Source organism: Nannobrachium achirus, assembly GCF_963921795.1.
Source record: "Nannobrachium achirus genome assembly, chromosome: 11".
Taxonomy (NCBI): domain Eukaryota; kingdom Metazoa; phylum Chordata; class Actinopteri; order Myctophiformes; family Myctophidae; genus Nannobrachium; species Nannobrachium achirus.
Window position 1 is genome coordinate 42,455,617 of NC_137820.1, and position 22,266 is coordinate 42,477,882.

A 22,266-nucleotide genomic window follows, 5' to 3' on the forward strand; every position below is an offset into this window, starting at 1 on the left:
ATCGAGAGGACCGTGTTGTAACTGTATACACTTGCGCAGTTACAACAATCTTTTGCCGCCGGAACCATGAGTGTTAAGACTCATTCCTTTGCATTGCATTCCTTTTAGGAGCTAAATTCCGTCTTGTGTGTTGATGTACGGGTCTTAGCATCTTAAAAATTACTTATCAAAGAGGCCAGTCCGGACATTTAATCCGGCCACCTAAAATTAGCCTGTGTTACTCCTTCTTGAGTTCGAAACCCCATCAACGATCAAATGGATCATGTGTCCTTGGAACGCCATCATGGTGGGTTCTGATATCCAAGTTAATGAACAGGTGTGTCCTCATCTTCTCCTCCACATCTTTCCTTTCTCTGTTGTTTGTCTGTGAACAGGTTGTGAAGCACAAAAACAGCCAAGATGTCTGAGTAAGTGCTTTGTTTCTTACTTTATGTAATGTTAATGATATTAATAAGATTTATGTCTTTATATCCATTATCCACATACTTGGTCATTTACCCGTTAGAACGCAGCATGATGTTAACAATACTGTGTTTCATTTGTCTCTCGTTAAAAGTAAAAAGATGACCTCGAGCCGCAAGCATCACCTGAAGGTATGATACTATTCCTTTATTGAGTCACTTGAGTCTGTGGGGACTGAGGGAATTGGCACATGCTATACACTGAATTCCTGAGTTAATATAACAGATTTAACTTAACCCTCTGCCGACTTGGAAGAATTTTAAAGATTGTAAAAAAGAATTGAATCAAGAAAATAAATAATACTGTACTTGAATCAAAAAAAGAAAAAATTCAAGGCTCCACTTTTATGTTCTCTGAGTTAAATCAACGCTGAGCGTTTTGTTGTGTATAGCAAACAAACAATGCAGAGAGAAACCCTACAGTTGTCTGCTGCATTTGTAGCCTACATGTATGTGTTTGTGTGAGTGTGATTCTGTGAGGGCATAGATTGCATCCTGAGCATTTAATCTTTCACATACAAGATGTGATGTGTATAATGGTCAATTATTTCTCATTCAGCAACCAAAAAGGGTTTTAGAAATGTGGACACTTTCTGCATTTCTGCAGGTTTGATTAGGGTATATTTGCCTGGTAAAATTATAGAAACCGATTTTCCGTCTCTGTCATTTTGGCACCACACACAAGACACTGCAAGGTTAAACAGTTTGTTTGATGCGCCGTGACAGCAGTTGAGAGAAGTTATTGTTATTGTGCATCTGGGTGCCGCCATCTTGGCCGTCTGCTAGAGACTGGACCGTTCCTCTCCTCCTCTGTTGGAGGTAACGGAATGTTGTGTATCAGTGTGACTCACAGACGGACATGTGTTGGAGGCTTTCATAGTCAGGTCGCAATCAGTTGAAAAAAAAATAATAATATATATATATATATATATATATATATATATATATATATATATATATATATATATATATATATATATATAGTTTCCTCCTGGAACTTATCGATAGAGTCGAGTAACTCGAGTTAAATCATGAGTAGTCATGATCGGCTTGTTGTTGGTTTTCAATGAAATTGTTTACTATGGTGAACAATGTCAATTTGTGATGATATCTGAGGCTGTCCTTATTTTTTATTTTTGTACCAAAGAATACATTATTATATCTTACCTCCTGTGATGGAAGAACTACTCACGTGTTTTACTTAAGTAAAAGTATCAATACTGCAATGTAGCTATACAGAAGCCCCGTATTCAAAATGCACTTGAGTACAGAAGTATCTGCATCAAAATATACTTAAAAACGAAAAGTAAAATGTCCCATATCACAAGTTCAAAATAAAAAACTTTTGAAAATAGCCGATCTACAAACTCACAATGCGTCACATATTTCCAGTTGGCCGAAATATATATAGGGCTGAAGTGGTTAGTGTGTTTTGTAATAATAATCAAAATCTACAAAGTGCAGTTTCTAACTAGTAACTGAAGTTTTCATATAATTGTAGTGGAGCAAAAGTACAATATGTTCCTCTGAGATGTAATGGAGTAGAAGTAAAAGTACTGAACATTTTAAACACTAAAGATTGTACTTAAGTACTGTACTTGAGTAGGCCTACATGTTACTTTACACCAGTGCTTTCCTCTGCGATATCACATCTCTACTAAAACCACTGCCATGAGAGAAGTGTTCCTTGCGCCTCCTGGTGGCCGAACAAAGAAAAGCTTTGAGATTATTCAGCTGTGCAGCTCTGATATACAGTTGTTTACTCAAGTACTGAATTTATGTAAATATAATTTTGAGGTATTTTTACTTAACTGGATTATTTCCAATTTTCAGTACTTTTACTTCTGCTCCACTATCTCAGAGGCAAATATTGTAGCCTACTTTTACTCCACTACAATTATTTGAAAACTTTAGTTAGGGCACACTGCACTTTTATTCTACCTATGAGGGCAGATTCTGCCAATGCATTCAATGGGAATGGAGCGGTTTGCAGCCATTTGCGGATTTCTGTAAATAAATAAATAAATAAATAAATAACCCATTGAAATGCAGAATCCGCCCTCATAGGTAGAATAAAAGTGCAGTGTGGCTGTGCCCTTATTAGTTACTTTGTCGATTTTTATTATGACAAAATGAAGCAATAAGCCACAAGAGGCATGTGGTTACCTGGTATTTTATAACGGCTGAGAGGTGTGGTGCAGATAATTGGTGCACTGTGGAACACTGTGCAAAGAAATAACGCACCTGGGTTTCCAATCAGAATCAAGGAATGGAACTAGCCGTTTTAGAACATACATTAACGACTTCAGCCCTATATGCATTTTACCCATTTGAAAATAGGCAATCTATTGCAATGCGTCTCAACAAAACTCATTGTGAGCTTGTAGATCTGCTATATTTATATTTGAAAAGTTGTTAAATGGGACATTCTGCATAATGAGTACTTTCTACTTTTGGTACTTTAAGCACATTTTGATGGCAATACTTTAGTACTTTTGTAACAGTTATACTTTGCAGTATTGATACTTTTTACTTAAAGGAGTACTGTCATCTTAAAGGGATATTCCACTTTCAACAGGGAGCAGTGGTAGGGTCTCTCTCACACATACACACCCATTGTAACTTCAAACTTCATTTTAACCATGATAGATTCATTAAAAACACCCATTATTTTTTCTGGTGACTCATACCACTACCCTCCTAATACGTGAGCAGGCCATGTTTTTTCGATAACATTTTTCATTTATTTGTAATAATTATTTGGGAAAATGGGAAAAATGAAATACAAAAAAATAATTATTAAAAATAAATGAAAAAAGTTAGCGGCCTGCTCACGTATTAGGAGGGTAGTATGAGTCACCATTATTTTTTCACCAGAAAAAAAATATGTTTTTTTTTTTATGAATCTATCATGGTTAAAATGAAGTTTGAAGTTACAATGGGTGTGTGTGGGGAGAGGCTCTGGGCCTGGAGGGCCTGGTAACATTTACATCAAATATCTAAATATTGAATGAAGCAAATTAAAAACTGTTCAGGGTGTTCATAAAAGCCTGATTAGATGATACAATTACCAAAAGTTTTTTTGAAAGTGAAATATCCCTTTAAATAAGTGAAAAAATGGGTCTTATATTTCATATTTTATGATGTCATTGTGGGGATACGCAATAAGCCTATCAAATTAATTAATTTACTGTACTTACTGTCTGTCTGCGGGCGATGGGATCATTGGAACTGTTCTCAGATAGACCACGTGACCTACTGTATAATACTCATTGATGCTACTAGCCCTGCATCCTGAGTCCCTGACCCATATTTTTAATAAAGGACCCATTAAACTAAGCATCCCTGATACATAAAGCGTGTGTCATCGCGGGACTGATAAAATAATTCTGGGACCCATTTGAATGGCCACCTGTGGGTCCCGGGACCTGAAAACCTAGCAACATCACTGAATACTATGATACTTTCAGGGCGTGTCAGCGGAACTTTAAGTAAAACAAAAAACTAAAAAAGTACTTTTTCCACCACTGCAGATATACAAAATGTTTTTTACTTCTGGAACCCTATGCTATTTGAATGTACCGATTGCTGATATTTTTCACAAATACAATATTGCTTTCCATGTTGTATGGATTACTTGTAACTGACACTGTAGCCTATATTTGTGAAATACAGTAAAGTTTTGTTGTTTAAAACCTGTATAAACGGTGTAGCCAGCAGTGATGTCTTTGCTGTAATTAGCAAGACCCTTTCGACAAAATGTTGCTCACCAAAATAGTGTATTTTCAGCTGATTCACTCAATGCAAATGATATCAAAATAGATGTTTGTTTAGAAACACTTGTCAAAAGGGAATGAATTATGAATTGGCAAATGTTAGTTAGAATTACAATAGGAGATTGTTTGTGATGTGGATGCAGTTCTGAGGCCTAGCTCTGGTCCATAGCGTTTGAAGGAGTTATGAGAGGCCTATAACCAGAAGCCTCAGATGGTGATCAAAGTTTTGACTTATTTAGACAGCTTAGGATCTTAATACACTGATACACCAGCGGCCCCTGAGGGGGTTCCAGGGGGTCCCCAGATCAGAGATCAATGATAGATAGTTAGGAACCAAAATACCAAATGAATCATTATGTGGCTGTAACTCAGGACTAATGCAGGGGTGGGTACGGGGACCTCCAGGGCCCTAATATACATGAGCTATTTCTCCACAAAAAAGAAGAATGTTTGGATATTATTTACATTTTAAACACCACAAAATAATCTTGTATGGGGTCCTCGGCACAGAATATGCTCAGATGGGGGTCCATGGCCAAACACACATTAATTAATTAAAGCAGGACTTTGTATTATTGTCACCCCATTAGAACAGCTGTTGAAAATGATCAGTACAGGGCAAGGTTCAATGGTTCAGAGTGACACTCTCAGTTCAGACACGTTCACAGTATGGGCCAGCAGAGGACAGCACAGTGCTGTATTTAACAGGATGGTCAAGTTGTGAGCTTCAAATTAATTTAACCAATTTCAATTCCTGCCACATCAGTTTGATGTCCATTTGAGAGAAAGCAGTCTCAAACTGTGACATTTTTTGTATTGGGGAAAAACTAAACACATTTAACGTAAAACCCTATATAGCATACTAGGGGTGTAACGATACATTTTAATAGCGATTCGATACATATCACGATACATGGTTGACGATACGATACATGGACGATATTGGTTCATTCATGGTGATACGATACGATTCGATTAAATGATTTAAAATCGATATAGTAACTATTTAGCAAAGAAATTAAATCTGTGTGAAAGGTGTGGATAGTGCATGTTTTTAAGGGTTAGGGTTAGGGTTACCATGTGTAGCTATATGGAAAGGAAAAGTAATTAAACCCCTCCTTTTCATTTTTTCTTCTTAAAAATGCTAAATATAATGCACAAGTAAGTAGTATCGATACAATCGATTCTTTACTCTGCCGATTCGATACGATACAAAATAAAACGATACAATTCGATTTTAGCTGTTTTCATTTCGATATACTTAGATTTTAGTTAGTTAGTTAGAAGTTAAAAACGATATTTCGATACAGTTACTACATCGTTTCACCCCTATAGCATACCACTGTTTCCCAAACATTGGGTCGGGACCCATTACAATATTAAGATTTAAACAAGTTTAAACAAAACAAATCAAGCCACACACTGTGAGCTATGGTTGTGAGCTTTATTTTCACTAATTTGAGTGCCGAGCAAACGTCAAATTTGTTGAGCTAAAAAGTTTGGGAACCACTGCTGTAGTGTTTCCCCCTACACCAAAATGTTTGCGGCCACAATGGAGAGTGGAGACGTTAACCAACACTTATCTATACCAGGGTTTCTCAAAGTGGGTGCCGTGGCGCAAGGGATGCTGGGGTTCAAGTGGTTAAACGCCGAGCAAAAAAAAGTGATTTTCAATCTGTCCTAATGGAAACGAATAAAAGTCTTTCCTCGTAACATACTGTATCTTAGAGATTCACATTACAGTATGTGGCGTAATAGGACATAAGGTTCTAAGAAATTGACGATGTTGTTCAGGTGTGCCGTGGATGATTAAAGTTAGTTAAAGGGGTGGCCTGAGCCAAAACGGTTTTAACCCATTAAATTAGACGTTTAGTTTATTTATTAAAATGAATCATTGATTTTTTCTTTCATTCATGAACATCTTTAGCCTGGCCCAGCCCCTGAATCGCTAGCCACGCCCATTGAAAGAATTTGTTCGGGCGAGTGAAACGAAATGTAAATCCAGGCTGAGTGTCAGGCTAGAGAATCTTAGCCTTTTAGGAAAATGTTTTGAAATAATAATTACAAAAAAATTTAGGAACCCATAAAAATGTCTCTGTGCCCAAAAATGGGTCCCGACCCAGTGTTTGGGAACCAGTGATGTACAGTAGCCTATCTTTAATTTATTGTTTTTGAAAATTTGAATGAATATTCTTTCAGAAAACTGAAAACAGGTCAGGATTTAAGGGCATTTTTAGACTCGGCCTCAGGCCTAAATGGGTCAAACCACTGATTGTCCATCGGTCCGTCCATCTCCCCAGACGCTGATGCTGTCCATTGCGGCCAACTGGATAGAGCTAGAGAAGAACGAAATAACTGCGGCGAAGGCGGCATACATGAAAGAGCTGCCCGCCGGCTCTACCTCTGGAGACCAGGCGGCACTGATTGTAACCTTCATTTCACTCTTATTTGTCACACACACAGACACGCACACGCACACACACACACACACACACACACACACACACACACACACACACACACACACACACACACACACACACACAACATTAACACGTAAAACATTTGCTAATCCCCAACTTGTATACCTTTTAGTATTTGTCCGTCAATGACTGATTGATTGTATGCAATACCCGTGTGTGTGTGTGTGTGTGTGTGTGTGTGTGTGTGTGTGTGTGTGTGTGTGTGTGTGTGTGTGTGTGTGTGTGAATGCGTGGACAGGCTACGTGTAAAAAGCTTGTAGAGTTGTGTGACAAGGCAGATGAGGAGAGGTACGACCTAGAGGCCAAAGTGGTTAAGGGCGACAAAGAGGTAAGAGTGCTTTCATTCCTGTGTGAAGCACAAGCTATAAGCAGTGCATTGACATGGTTATGGACAACATTTAGCCACTAGATAGTAGAATCAGAATAAACTCGATTATGACCTCACAGGTTTACAGAAAGAGGGTAAATTATGTTTTCCTGCATGCTCCGTCATTTTCTGTTTGCACCGTAACTTGAGGCCTTCCTCTTTTTTGATTGATTGATTATTTTATAAGACAAAAATTGAGAACAGTACAAGTATAGCCAATGCAATAGAAATGTAGTACAGTACGGAAATAGCTGATCTACAAACTCACAACACATTGCATCGTGACACCTCATGAGCTAGTTGATCTGTTTCTTTTTTTTTAAGATCTCTGAGCATTTTTTACGCAACACACGTCGTGCAGTGGAGTACAATTGAAAAATGGTATAGTAGCATCAATACACCAATATGCCCGCTCACACGACTTGATCCTTGCGTGATCCTCCTCCTCCTCAGATTGAAGACCTGAAGATCAAAATGGTGGACCTGGGTGGAGTCAAGAAGCCTGCCCTGAAGAAAGTACGCATGTCTGCCAGCGCCATGCTGGCGGCCCTGCTGGGCACCAAGCACACGGTGAACATGGAGCTGAGGGCCGGCCTGAAGCCAGTCGCAAAGGAGAAGAAGGAGGATGTGAGTAACTCCACCCGGGAACGGCAAAGACGAGCAGAGAGATAAGCCATAAAGTGTGGAATTCAATTTAGAAAATGTGTAAACCACTTAAAGGGACAACTTTGCTCTTTTACAACAAGGGTTCATATATTAGATTGTAACTAGAGAAAAGAAAACTAAGATGAGCGTTAACATGTTTTCACGTACTGCTTTCTATCGTTTTAGCGATTTTAGTATTTTGATTTCAGTGGGTGGGGGCATGCGTACAAATGGCTAAATATGTATTTTTAGACACAATAAGCCGGCAATGTCTTTATTATTATTTACACCAGCTCCCATAAGTCACATCTGCCCATGAAAGATTGCGGTGCAACCCTAAGTTCTAACAATAGGGTACTAAAAGTGTGATTACTCAGAAACCAGCAGGTCTTAAGGGCCCCCCAACCTGGGTGCATTAGGGGTGTAACGATATAGTAACTGTATCGAAATATCGTTTTTAACTTAAAAAATCAGAGTATATCGAAATGAAAACAGCTCAAATCGAATTGTATCTTTTTATTTTGTATCGTATCGAATCGGCAGTGCAAAGAATCGATTGTATCGATACTACCTACTTGTGCATTATATTTAGCATTTTTAAGAAGAAAAAATTTAAAGGAGGGGTTTATTTGTATTTGGCAGATAATCACGGTGTTTACTTATTTATATCCATAATAATACGTTTCCCTTAAAAAGCTGCACTATCCACACCTTTGACACAGATTTAATTTATTTGCTAAATAGTTACTATATCGATTTTAAATCATTGAATCGAATCGTATCGTATCGCCATGAATGAACCAATATCGTCCATGTATCGTATCGTCAACCATGTATCGTAATATGTATTGAATCGCAATTAAAATGTATCGTTACATGCATGCATGCAAATCAAAATCATTAGAATCACTAAAACGACAGAAAGCAGTAAATGAAAACATTTTAACACTCATCTTTTCTTTTCTCTAATGACTATTTAAAATATGAAAACTTGTTGTAAAAAAACAAAGTTGTCCTTTAAACCCTATACACTTTGTTGTATATGCCAACCATCACTGTTGGCTGTTTGATTGCCATTTTCAATATGTCAAGTTGGGAAAATGTAAAATAGCATTTGAATTGGTTAACCCGTTGAAACCGGGAAAGCATCCGTGTCATTTTAGATTTGAACCACTTTAACCATTATTTTATACTTTGGCTATTCAGAAATAAATATACAAGCTCATTTCATCTTCATGATCTATTCATTGAAAAATCTTGAAAATGTGTGCAAATCCTTGATATTTTAAAGTAAACATTTAACTCAAATTTGCTTCTGTGGGGGTTCCCTGCATGTAGCGGGGGAGCCACTGTGCCAAAATGAGAGAAGACCTGTGATGTCATGACATACTCCAAATTTTAGTTTTTCCTATTAATTTGGTCAATAAGGTACACAGAATGAGAGGCCTGCTCTGCCGGAAACATTGCGAAAAAATTAAGTTTCCCATTGACTTCACTATACTGTAAAAAACACACCAAAAAATATGCTTTAAGTAGCATGTGAGGGGTCAAACTAGGGGTTCTTCATGATCCTGAATCCATTGCAAGCATTTGTTTTGCATGAAAAACATTCCTTGGGCTAAATTTCAGCCTCTCAAACCTGTGAAAAGTGATGAGTCATCACTTTTCACTGTTATTTTGGTCCGTTTTCTAGCCCAAGGAATGTTTTTCATGCAAAACAAATGCTTGCAATGGATTCAGAATCATCAAGAACCCCTAGCTTGACCCCTCACATGCTACTTAAAGGAGTAATTCACCCCCAAAATGACTTTTTTTCTATTGATTACTCATGCCATGGAGAGTAGAGTTCAATAATATTTTTTGGTTTTTGACACATTCCTAAGACAAACATTTGATTTGAGTAAATGTACCCCCATTGATTCCGGATGGTGACCCGTTTCGAAACGGGTCACCATCCGGAATCAATGGGGGTAAATTTATTGTTATCACATTTTTGTCTTAGGAATGTGACAAAAACCCAAAAATATTATTGAACTCTACTCTCCATGGCATGAGTAATCAATAGAAAAAAAGTCATTTTGGGGGTGAACTACTCCTTTAAAGCATATTTATTTTGATGTGTTTCTTTCCTGTATAGTGAAGTCAATGGGACAGTGAATAAATGGCCATACATTTTTTTCGCAATGTTTCCGACAGAGCAGGCCTCTCATTCTGTGTACCTTAATGAACAAATTAATAGAAAAAAACAAAAATTAAAAGTATGTCATGACGTCACAGGTAAAACCCTATTCTTTGAGCTTTTGGGCCTGTGGCTCCCCGGCTAATGGCACAAAATATTTTGAGATTAGAGGTTGTCAACCAAATACAAAGGATTTTAGGAGTCCTTGACATGAAAAGGTTTGAGCGCCACAGATATAGCACCAACATATGTCTTTCAGAAAATCGTTAGGATTTAGAAGTCATTTTGCAGAATCGGCCACAGGTCTTTAAAAGGAAGGTGGTGATTCCTCCTCAAATAACAACATCCCTCTATCTTGTCTTTGCAGCCCGGTGAGGCCGTTGGTGATTGGCGTGCGAACATCGAGGACAAGGCTGACAGAAAGAAGATGTTTGAGAGCTAAACGCTACAGCAAATGTAAGACATTTAAAGCTACTGCACAGGACTTTATTTAAAGCTGCAATAAGCCACAAGCAGCAGCAGCCTCACACTTCAAAAAGATTGTGTTTAAACGGATAGTTCAACCCCAAAATGTTTTTTTTTCTCTAAATTACTCACCCCATGGAGACTTGAAATCTTCTTCTAATTCCTAAGCATATATATATATATATATATATATATATATATATATATATATATATATATATATATATATATATATATATATATATATTCTTCATTCTGGGGGCATTTGTCTCCTTTGATGACCAGCAGTGGTTCCGGTAGATGTGTCTTTCAGCAAATTATTGGCAAACGAATGGGTCAAAAATATCCATGAATTAATACATCTTTTTATGGAAACACACAAAAAAAAACTTATTTTTTTGCAAAAACATTTTTGAGCTTGGAGGAGGTGGATTTTGAGGTTTTATCGAATAAACTTAATGTGCATCAGTGAATGGAAACACTAAGGGAATATGTTTTGAATTAAAATGCATTGAACTCACGGGAAGGGCTGCTGGGGGTCGGCCTCCTCTTGTACCTACACCGCCTGCCCCAGCCCCCGCTTATTTTCAGAGCAGTTGTGCTCAAAAGTAAAGATTCGTCATTATTCTCCGTTCCGTTCCGTGACGGTGTCGCGCGCACAGAACGGCCGAGAACAGCAGACCTCCAAGTCCAAGCTCACATCGCATCCGCAACGAGCTGAGATGAGCTTGTACTGTATATCAGCTGTTATTGTGTGCAATGCTGTTGCAGGGGTGATACCTACAGTATGTGGGCTTTCATATATATCTTATGTATGAAATCTATAGGCTGGAATCTAGAGCCCTGGGTTAGAGTGCATGTTCAATAATGTGTCTCACTTGACTGGAGAAATGCTTATTTCATCCATTTCATGAACTCTCAAGATCCCAAGAATCACATTTTACAGTGGTTTAAAAAAATATATGGAAACGCGACTATTGTCAGTTAAGTTACCCAAGCATAGACTCTAAAACAACATGGACAGCGCCACGCCATCGGTTTCTACAGACCGCAAATGAAGCCTATTTTGCAGCGATTTCAAATTCGCCATCTCTCTATATCCGGTCTATTTCCGGTCGGAAATATCATCGGAAATGAAATATATTGGCTGCAACCGTGGGCGGGTCTTCACTTGGTAGAACCAGTAGAAAGCCTAGAAACATACCCTACTACTTTATCATTCATTCATTTGAAAATGAATGGGACCATAATTGACTAAACGCATATCATGATGATTTAAAAAAAATACATTAAACTAGAGAAAAAAGTCTTCATGAAAAGGTTTACTAGGGTAATAAAAGTGTAAAGTTTGCCCAAAACCTCATTGACTCCCATTGAGATTATAACGTCAGTGGGGGTAATTTCTTTTGGCAAGCTAGAAGACTTGTCTAGAGCTCCAGTTGTAAATTGCAGACGACAGGTGCTCTTTTATGGCGGTTTTGACAGAGGGTAGGGAGTCACACTTTTTCATGGCTGTTGGTAGAGCATTCCTGATTTTGGTGGCATAATAGAATGAACTCCCATGTTTGTGCCAAATCCGGGGGGGAACTCTGAGATACAGTCATAGGAGGAATAAACATCACACATTATAGAATCCCATGCAGGAAAATAAGTAAGCCAAAGGCGGGATTCCGTCATTTACGATGTTTATTCTTCCTATGAGTGTAGTTTGGAAATCGGTGCAGTTAGCTCTCTCCATTGGGAGAGGGAGACAGGTAGAGAAAGTGAAGATTTCTGATCCATAAATATGTTTCTGTCATGCAGGTTGTAGAGGCTGGCGACTGGCGTAAGAACATTGAAGATAAAGCTGACAGGAAGAAGATGTTTGAGGGATAAATAATTCAACTTCATTCTCGTATTTGCTCTGGGCTGTTAGCACTTTTTATGGAACTAGAATGCACAGACAAGCCATTTTTTAATTTAACTGAAATGACTTTTGTTTCATTCATTTATGCCTGACATACTGTACATTTTTGTATAGTTGACGTACAGTAGGTTTGACACTGTTGCAATTATAAGTTGGAGATCAAAGGCCTATCACCCAGAGCTATTTATCCAGTTCACATTTCGCAAGTGTGGTAATTTTATAATAAATATGTTTGATTTCATACACTTTGTTCTCGTCAGATATTTTGTCTTTCGCTCACTGGTGGGTACAGTTTGGAGTGCATGACTTACACTTGTATATTATGTTGAGTTTGACACCAAAGCACAGCTGTAACACACATAGAACCCACAGAATATAATCATTATGCAAGACAGTTCAGCACCCGAGAATATGAACATTATTCTTTCAAAGAAATTTGGTTGATTACTTGGGCTGATTCCGCAAACCCCTCTATTCTGAAAGTTAGACCTTTCCCATTGCATACGTTTTTCACAATGGTCTCTAATCAGGTTGCATTGAGCACTTCAGCTATAATCCTGTGCATTGCCAGTGAATGATGAGACATCATATGCGATGAGATATTATTTTGTGTAAACATTGCCAAGCTACGCCAGAGAGGTACACGTATGTAATCAACGACATGTCTAGAATAGAAAAGTACCCAATTTGACTATGGGGTCGATGAGATTCAGTCCAAGTAATAATCAAAATGAGATAATAATAGTTGTGGTGCATCAAAAGTAAATGGGAAGCTACGTTAATTTCTTTAAGAATTTCTGTGTACATAGACCTCTAAACCAAGTTTTTAAGGCTGTTGAGTGGAGGTAATTGTTTTGGATGTCACTGCCAATAGATGGAGGACGGGACATGGACCTCTAGATGGCACTAGATCACTTTGTGGCCTCAAAGTAGGCTACTTCAGAGAGAACATTGATTTATAAAGAACAGTGTAGGTCATGCAGGAGGTGAGCAAAACTTGTTTACATTTTGACGTCATGTCTGTGTGTGTGTGTGTGTGTGTGTGTGTGTGTGTGTGTGTGTGTGTGTGTGTGTGTGTGTGTGTGTGTGTGTGTGTGTGTGTGTAATTTTGAGGTGGCAAAAAAGGGATAGGCCTGTATTTCACCATTTCAAATAATGTTAAATATTTGGTGACATTATGAACATAATGTTTAAAATAATTTGTTCTGGATCTGTTGCACTTAAGACTACACCAGGTCTTGGTTTTAATACAATATGCCGTAAAGGTACACTTAACTTCATATATTTTATACAACTTCTTAGAGTCACAACTTTGTTACAACCTTTTTGTAGTTCATTTATTCACAAAAGAATGGCTATAACAATTATTCTCCTTAAAATTCTGTTTATTTTCTTAATGAATGTACCAGTATGTCCATTTGTGTGTGTGTGTGTGTGTGTGTGTGTGTGTGTGTGTGTGTGTGTGTGTGTGTGTGTGTGTGTGTGTGTGTGTGTGTGTGTGTGTGTGTGTGTGTTGTTTTTTTCCTTTTCATTAAATTATGACCATTGCCTCTTTTCCCTTGTTTTGTGTACAACAAGGCACACGTAGTTCAGTCTTGAATGCTGAAACAAGACCTACTGAGATCCTACTAAGGACCTACCATAAGGAGCCAGAGTCCAAAGGTCAACTGGCCAGAAGGATGGAGGTATTTCAGGAGCTGACCAGCCCATTGGACTGACCATCACTCAGCACCATAAAGAGGAGCCACCAAACCAATGTAAAAACACCATAGGCCTATATACAGGACACCCGTATCACTGTTGGTGTGTGTGGCTCGTCAGTTTGCCAGCCAAGTCCCTCACCAAGTCCTCTCCTGCCCAGCACGTCCCAGTCTGTAGGTGAGAATCTCTTCTTCTTTCTTATGTATCTGCACTTATAACTTAAAGCGATGACCATCACAATTATTCATTGATTCATATCAAGAGCTATTCTTCACAAGAATTGGGATGCAATCTTTGATGATTTTTACCCTGGCTTGTATATCTGGGACTTTATGGATTGAAAGAACAGATAGTCGATTGCTCTCATCACAGCATGATGCTGCGGCTGTTAACAGCATCACTGCTGCTGCTCAACTGTCTTTGGTCCATACAACTATTACAGTTTTCTTTTTTTTTACTTCGATCTACATTGTATCACTATCAACTGGTCATTATTTTGGACTAGAGACTTTTGGAAATGTGCGGTTCTGTCACTGATCAGTCACGTCAACCTGTGGATAGTCAGGCAGAAATACCTCTTATCTCCATATACTTTTTGCGTGTGTTTATTTTTGTAAATTAATGCCACACAAAACGTCACACAAAAGCATCAAAAGTAGCAGATGCACAAGCTCGAAGCGTGGCACGAAGCGATGCGTTTCGAGCTTGTGGATCTGCTACTTTTGATGCTTTTGGAATTCTAATCCTCAAAAGTAACAGCTTTGGCTTCCACCCGACAGAGATAGTCATGATGTGAACAGCCAACCTGTCGCCTTTAGTAAAGGAGTCTGCATGCATGTGTGTCCATTGGTGGCCTTTGACATATCTGTGAGTGACCCTGACCCAGAATTAGCCTGCTAATTTATGACCTCATGGCATGATGCAGGTGACTGTTAACCCTGCTGAGATGAGTCACGTTTCAGTTCAGAAGACAGTCAGGGCCAAGCACTAATAAACTGATGAGACAAAATAAGATATGTACAGTAGCCTACTGTAAACTCATTAGGTCATATATATTCTGTTTGTTTTTTTGGTCTTGTGTCTAGGTCTGTCACAGTTTGTGCAGTTTGTGATTATGAAGCCTAAATGGCAAACAGAAATTAAGTTTGTATTCATATGTTACATACGTTCATTAATCGCAATTATTTGTGACATAATTAATCATCAATTAAATGTTGTAATCGTGACAGCTCTACTTGTTTCCTGGTTCCTGAAGCCTGAAGCAAACAAACAGCCATCATCATGTCTGAGTAAGTACACTGCCAGGGGTTTAAACCTTTATCACTTCACTTTGTAAACCATTGTAAAATAATTATGACAGCCATGTCAGGAAAAAAAGGCTATTCTAACAATGTTTTTTTCCGAAATAGTTTAATTGACTGAATGTAATCGATAAAAGGGTCACCATACCATACCATATGGCATGTGTAATAATAGCTCAGACTGAGTATTTTCTGTTGCCTACAGATACTCAGATACTTATTTTAAAAGTGATACATACATTTTAAAAGCCCTCTTTGGAAACAACATGGTGATGCTGACTCTATTTCATCACAGGGGAAAGAAAATGACGTCCAGCCGCAAGCACCATCTGAAGGTAAGACTACTGACAACACTGGGGTGGTGCCGTGGTAACGTGCCTGCCCCATGCCTACCACCACGGAGGTTGAGGGTTTGAATCCGCTGTGGTGCATGCAGCTTTGTTGGGCGTCTCTATACCACTGGTTCTCAAACTTTTTCATTTAATTGACACTTGGATTGCCCACGGACCCCCATTTAAAAAAAGATATCCCAGGGACCCCCATAAGAGAAGATTTTTACAGCTCTATGATTCTCAACCATTTTAATTTCAAGGACCCCCAGTTTGACATGCATATTAGGCTACTGACCCCCATTTAATGGTATTTCTATCTCTGAGACCCCAATTTATATTGTAAAATCAATGTTAATTTAACTCTGAGAGTGTACAAATGGAACCAAATGGACCTGCTAGGGTCCATTTGGTTCCATTACATACCCAATAAGGGTCCATTTGGTTCCAAACTATCATTTAGCTGGGGACCCCCTGGAACTCACTCAAGGACCCCTGGGGGTCCCCGGACACCACTTTGAGAACTAATTGTCTATGAACCCAATTGGCCCATGTTCAGGGGAGGGAAGCTGGGCGGGGATTTATCTCCCAGAGCTTAAAGACCTGGTGAAATGAAAAATATGTTTTTCATACTTTTAGAGAATATCCATGGGCATACCTAAAAATAGATCAATTTGTGTGTATTTTTATATCAAAAGTCCCTAAAAAGCCAATCTTAATGACTTCCTGTGAACTAAATCGTGCTTCGTGATGACATGGATAGACTTTTGTGAATATACATTTATCTTGATTTCATTCACCTTTGATTCACATTGCTGAATGTTCCTCCGAACACAGCTGATTTTAATTAGAGCTACTCCGTTTTGAATCTCATTCAAGATGAGGTCCAGACGGTGTATTACTCATTGTAAACTTAATCAGCACACTAAAATATGTACTGTATCTGAAAATAGAAAAGAAAAGATAAGTGTTAGAATGTTTTCATTTACTGCTTTCTTTGTTTTAGCGATTTTAACGATTTTGATTTCAGCGGTTGGGGGCATGTGTACAAGTGGCTAAATATGTTTTTTTAGACACAATAAGCCCATTCCCAAGATGCACCGCAATCTTTCATGGGCATATGTGACTGGGGGCCAGTAGTGTTACTGTAAATAGTAATAAAGAGAAATTGACGGCTTATTGTGTCTAAAAAGACATATTTAGCCACTTGTACAGTACGCATGCCCCCACACAATGAAATCAAAATGTATAAAATCACTAAAACGATAGAAAGCTGTTTAAATAAAACATTTTAACACTAATCTTTTATTTTCTGTAATTACAATCTAAAATATGAACCCTTGTTGTAAGAAACCAAAGTCTAGATTGATATTCCTTTGCATTTGTTGTATTGTTGTTGATGTTTTGACATATTATCTTGCTTATTATCTTGCTTATTTTATTGATGTATTACCTGCTCATTGTAAATTGCTTTGGATTAAAAGCATCTGCTAAATGCCTAAACTGTAAACTGTAAAGTTGTCCTTTAATGCTTCAGATTGATCTCTCTCCCCCATACAGAGCTTAATGCTTCAGATTGATCTCTCTCCCCCATACAGAGCTTAATGCTTCAGATTGATCTCTCTCCCCCATACAGAGCTTAATGCTTCAGATTGATCTCTCTCCCCCATACAGAGCTTAATGCTTCAGATTGATCTCTCTCCCCCATACAGAGCTTAATGCTTCAGATTGATCTCTCTCCCCCATACAGAGCTTAATGCTTCAGATTGCGGCTGCCTGGCTGGAACAGGAAGTCACAGAGGCCCAGCAGGCCAAGGATGCCCACATGGAGGAGAACTGCCCCAACCCAGATCTGAGCGGAGACCATGCAGCCATCATTGTAAGATAAGATGCCACCAGTGCAACAACTCTGACCCAATATGTGACCCTTTTCACAGTGACAGCAGCACACATTTTGACATAAAAAAAAACACATCTGATAACACCACACCACTAGTCATAGTCTTTTGAATAAAGAAAAATATTTTTGTTATCTGGGGGCGCCTGCTGGTCTACCGGTCCAGGCACATACCACATAGGCTCTGATGCATGACAGCGTGTCGTGGGTTCAAGTCTGAAAAGCTTTAGTTTTTGTCTAGTTTTGGTCGACTAAATATCATAAGATTTTAGTTGACTAAATCTAGAGTTGATCTAGAGTTTACACTTGCTTGCATGCTGAAAATTGCCTAGCCTAGTCTAGATCTGTTATTTTCAGAAGGCAAAACCTGAGCGCAACCAAAAATAAAATGACTTGTCTTTTAGTTCTACTGGATCTTTTCTCCACTAGTCCCTCGATCATCCCTAACATTTTAGTCTAGTTTTTATTTTGTTGTCAGTATATCATAGCTTAGTTTTTATTTTCGTTTTCGTCAGTGAAAAACGTAGTCGAAGATCATTTTTCGTCAGTTTTAGTCGAGGAAATCAACACTGGTACACTTAGCTTAAAGGTCGGCTCTATAATACATTATAATCATATTTACGAGAAGCATGAAATGTGGTTGTTTAATTTTTTAGTTGTTTAGTTGCATGTATGTTGTTCAATTGTTTTATATAATGATGTACTGTACGCCCAATAGGATATCTGCAAAAAGATGCTGCAGGCCATCGACAAAATTGATGAAGAAAGGTACGACATGGAGGCTAAAGTGGCAAAGACCGATAAAGAGGTACAGCATTATTTTTATTCATGTATTATTATTATAAACAGGTACTGTACATTTCTGTTCTGATCAACAGCATGTTGTATCCAGTGGTGGAAAATAACTAAGTACATTCACTCAAGTACTACAATTTGAGTACTTCTTCCATCACTGGTTGTGTCAGGGCCGTCCGCCCCCTAGTGTTCACATTTAACAGTTTTTATTGTTTTACAAACAACAACCACCTCAAATTCTTTTACATGACCCACAATTAGCCTGATAATGCAGTGGTTCTCAATCTGTGGGTCGGGACCCCCAGGGGGGCATACCATTATAGGAATATAGGTAAACATTTATTTATTTTTCAGCCTAAAATAGTGAAGATAGCCAATGCATGATGGATGTTGCTGTTAGTGTTGTGGGTTCTCTCGAGGAACAAGGGACTCTGAGCAAAGATGACAGAGCAGTCTGCATGTTCACTATTTAATCAGCAAAGTACATTTTAAAACATGATTTCTAGGTCTAATCTGGCAAGTTAAAGCAGCAAGCGAACGAGCGAGCCAGAACGTGCGCTTCCAGGGCTTTCCTGGTTGCTTAAATAGGGCATAGCAGTGGCGCCACATATAACAAAGTTTTCCGGAAAATATTTATATAAATGATTTAATCCTGGAACCAAGCCATCCAGGCTCCTGGTGAATGACGACCATAGAACATTTTGATTCTGTTAAAAAAAAGGGTGTGATGAGGGATTGAATGTAGGAGTCTCAGAAGTAATGTTGGAAAACCCAGACCAATAGTCACCATCGATGTCCAGTTGTGCAATACTTACTTGTGTATCCATCTGTCTGGCTGGCACTCTTTTATGGTGTACAAAATGGCCGGCATTGCTATGCCCTACATTTAGCCTCTTTCTTTCCCTATCAAGGCAGACAGCATCAAATCTATTCTTATAGGGTGTCTTAATCATATGGGCATCCTGCATCCATGGCAGCATCAGCATCCATGTTGATGTCCTAGTATGTCCTGCCTCTTAGTGTCCAGTAAATGCTCATGTGGGTGTGACCTATCCAGATATATTGTGTCATCATGTTTCATTACTCTTAATATAGCAGACAAATGTCTCAGAAGGTAAATCTTGAACCTTGAAACCTTAAAGCAGACTGCAGTGATGAGGTAATCGACTGTAGTAAAACACAAGTGTTTGTGTATTTGCTGAAATGCATTCACACAATGTACAATATGAATCTTGCATATCACAGCATACAGTAGACATTCCCTCACAATTTGCCTCCCCTATTTATTTATGAAATGTGTTGTACAGTATGATGAATATCCTGTGTTAAAAATTGTTATATCACACTCAGAAGTGGGTAATGAGTTACATTTAGCCACAGTTACAGGTAACCTTTTGAATAGTTTACTGGTAAACATTTCCACTTTTACTCAATGATGCTGTATTTGTGGAAGTTTATTGGCTCCTTTACATTTGGACCAAATCTAAGGGAGTAAAAGTAACATTTTCTGTCCAGTGGCTAATATTTCCCCCCCTACATTTTAAAGGTTTCATTCTCTGAGAGAGACTTCAGCTAACTTAATATTTTTCTTTTCTATTGGAAAAGCTCTAAAAATGTAATATTTTAAACATTTCAATTATGTTATATAAATCAGATCATATGAAATAACTTTTACTAGATAGATTCTTTCTCTTTAAGTCTACTCAAGTCATTCATATTTTAATGTCCAAAAGACAATGATTTATTTAAGTGACAAAACATGGGTTAGCCAAAAGCACATAGATTTTACCTATTCTTAATCTAGTTAAACTAAAACAACGAAAACATGAACAAACAAGTAACAAAAGAAAGACACTTTACGGGTTACGGCCACCGCTATACTACCAAGGCTGTAAGTCATGTTCAACATTGACATCCAAACACACTAGCAAAAAAAAGAACACTGGCAAACACAGGGGTAAAAGCAAAGACTTGGGGACGAAATAATTTCGGTTCGGCTCTGTCCAAACTACAATATGACGTCATTCAGAGGTTCTAACCCTAACCCTCTCTTAAACATCTGCCTGTTCACAGATTTCAGACCTGAAGCTTAAAGTGGTTGAGCTGGGCGGAGTCAAGAAGCCGGCCCTGAAGAAAGTGCGTTTGTCTGCTGACGCCATGCTCCAGGCTCTGCTGGGCGGCAAGCACAAGGTCACCATGGACATGAGGTCCCAGCTGAAGACGGTCAAGAAGGAGAAGAAAGAGGAGGTGAGTGTCGCTGTGGCTTTAAAGGTCTTCCATTTCGGTGGCTCCCAAACTGGGGGTCTCGGTCTCAGGAATTATTTTGGAGGGTCCCCCCAGAAGATTAGCTTAATGTGCAACATTGTTCTCTCACTCAACAGTAAACAAACCAACATGCAGTGTATACTGTGTAGTGTAACAAGTGTATACGCTGCAGTTACCTGCACATTTCTGAAGTTACAATTTAATGACTTTCACTACCAAAGTGGCCAAATTGTCAAATATTACCTAAAGGTGATACACCATGAAATTTCACTTTTCCTATTTTAAAACCTTTTTTTAGGGTCCCACTAGCACCTTCTATCCTCACAAAGTCCCATTTCTGACCGTTGTGTCTTTCTCTGGTTTTGAGAAGGTGAAGGTTAAAAGTATCCCACGGGTTCTCAAAACAGGCTGTTCAGATTTGCTGCCGATTGTGACGTCATCTGCCGATTGTGACGTCCTCACACAAAAAAAATCAAAAACATTTTTTTTTTCAAAAACATTTTGTTTTTTCAAAAAAACAATTTTTTTTTCAAAAAGATTTTGGGGGGGTGGCGCAGTTCAGGCCAAAGGTGGTACTGCAGCTGAAATGCTCTGAGAGCCATTCAAAAATGAGAGAGGCTCTCTATTCAGGAGTGGTAATTTAGCCTCAAACCTTTTGAAAAACGTTTTTGGGACATAAACAATATGACATAAATACTTTTTAAATGCATGGTGTATCACCTCTAAGAAAGAGGCAAACATTGTGAAACTAGCCAATCTACTGTAATGTACTGTAAGCCTCACATTGTAGTTACAGAAAAACAGTGGCAAGCTACTGTAGAAGACTTGTCTTCTAGGTACAGTTGTAAATTGCAGACAGTTGCTCTTTTATGGCAGATTTGAAGGAGGGTAGGGAGTCACACTCTTTTTTGGCTGTAGGTAGGGCATTCCACATTTTGGTGGCATAATAGTGGAAGGAATTCACCGCCATGTTTGGACAGAATCTGGGGGGAACTCTGAGATACTATGAGATACATTCATAGTACAAATAACCATCACACATGACAGAATCCCATGCAGGAAAAGAAAGCCTAGAGCGGGATTTATGTCATGTCTGTGTGATGTTTATTCTTCCTATGTGTAGTGTAGTTTGGAAATCGTTGCAGTTAGCTCTCTCCTTTGGGAGAGGGAGACGAGCAGAGAAAGACCTGATACATAAATATGTTTCTGTCATGCAGGTTGTAGATGCTGGCGACTGGCGTAAGAACGTTGAAGACAAAGCTGACAGGAAGAAGATGTTTGAGTCCGCTTAAAGACTTTGCTGTGATTGTTCTCGCGGGCCACTGTTTTGTTTTTGTTTTTTGGGGAACAATACAGTCGCATTTCACCTTTTTTGCACAAAACTGAAAATAACATGTTGTCCAATTAAACTTTTTGAATAAACCCACACTGTAACCCTTCAGTCTTTCTCAGATGGTCATTAGAAATTAACGATTGAGAGGGTTTACTAGGCCTACCAGTATTTAAAGCCGCGGCAGCACTCACCTCCTATAGTTATATATATATATTTTTTTTTTGGATAGATCTCCATATTGTTTAAACAAGCCCTATACTGTACTTTGTTGTATGATGAATAGCGAAAACAGCCGATCTCCAGTACAAGCTCACAACAGGTCAGTGATGCTTTGTGAGATTGTACATCTGGTATTTTTGGCAT

General features: G+C 38.5%; 2 protein-coding genes across 2 annotated transcripts; both read left to right on the forward strand.

Annotated features, from left to right (window-relative positions):
* Positions 1–399: 399 nt before the first annotated feature.
* LOC308294355 (troponin I, fast skeletal muscle-like) lies at positions 400–21,862 on the forward strand (the record flags this gene model as incomplete). Its single annotated transcript, XM_080737086.1, has 6 exons — positions 400–407; positions 557–593; positions 17,364–17,492; positions 18,229–18,318; positions 20,379–20,552; positions 21,788–21,862. The coding sequence occupies 6 exons, from the start codon at positions 400–402 to the stop codon at positions 21,860–21,862; spliced, it is 513 nt and encodes a 170-aa protein (XP_080593212.1).
* Positions 6,493–12,251, forward strand: LOC308293596 (troponin I, fast skeletal muscle-like; the record flags this gene model as incomplete). The annotated part of the gene is made up of 4 exons (XM_080736183.1): positions 6,493–6,663; positions 6,959–7,048; positions 7,541–7,714; positions 12,180–12,251. 4 exons carry the CDS (start codon positions 6,493–6,495, stop codon positions 12,249–12,251), a joined length of 507 nt encoding a protein of 168 aa, XP_080592309.1.
* Positions 21,863–22,266: the final 404 nt, after the last annotated feature.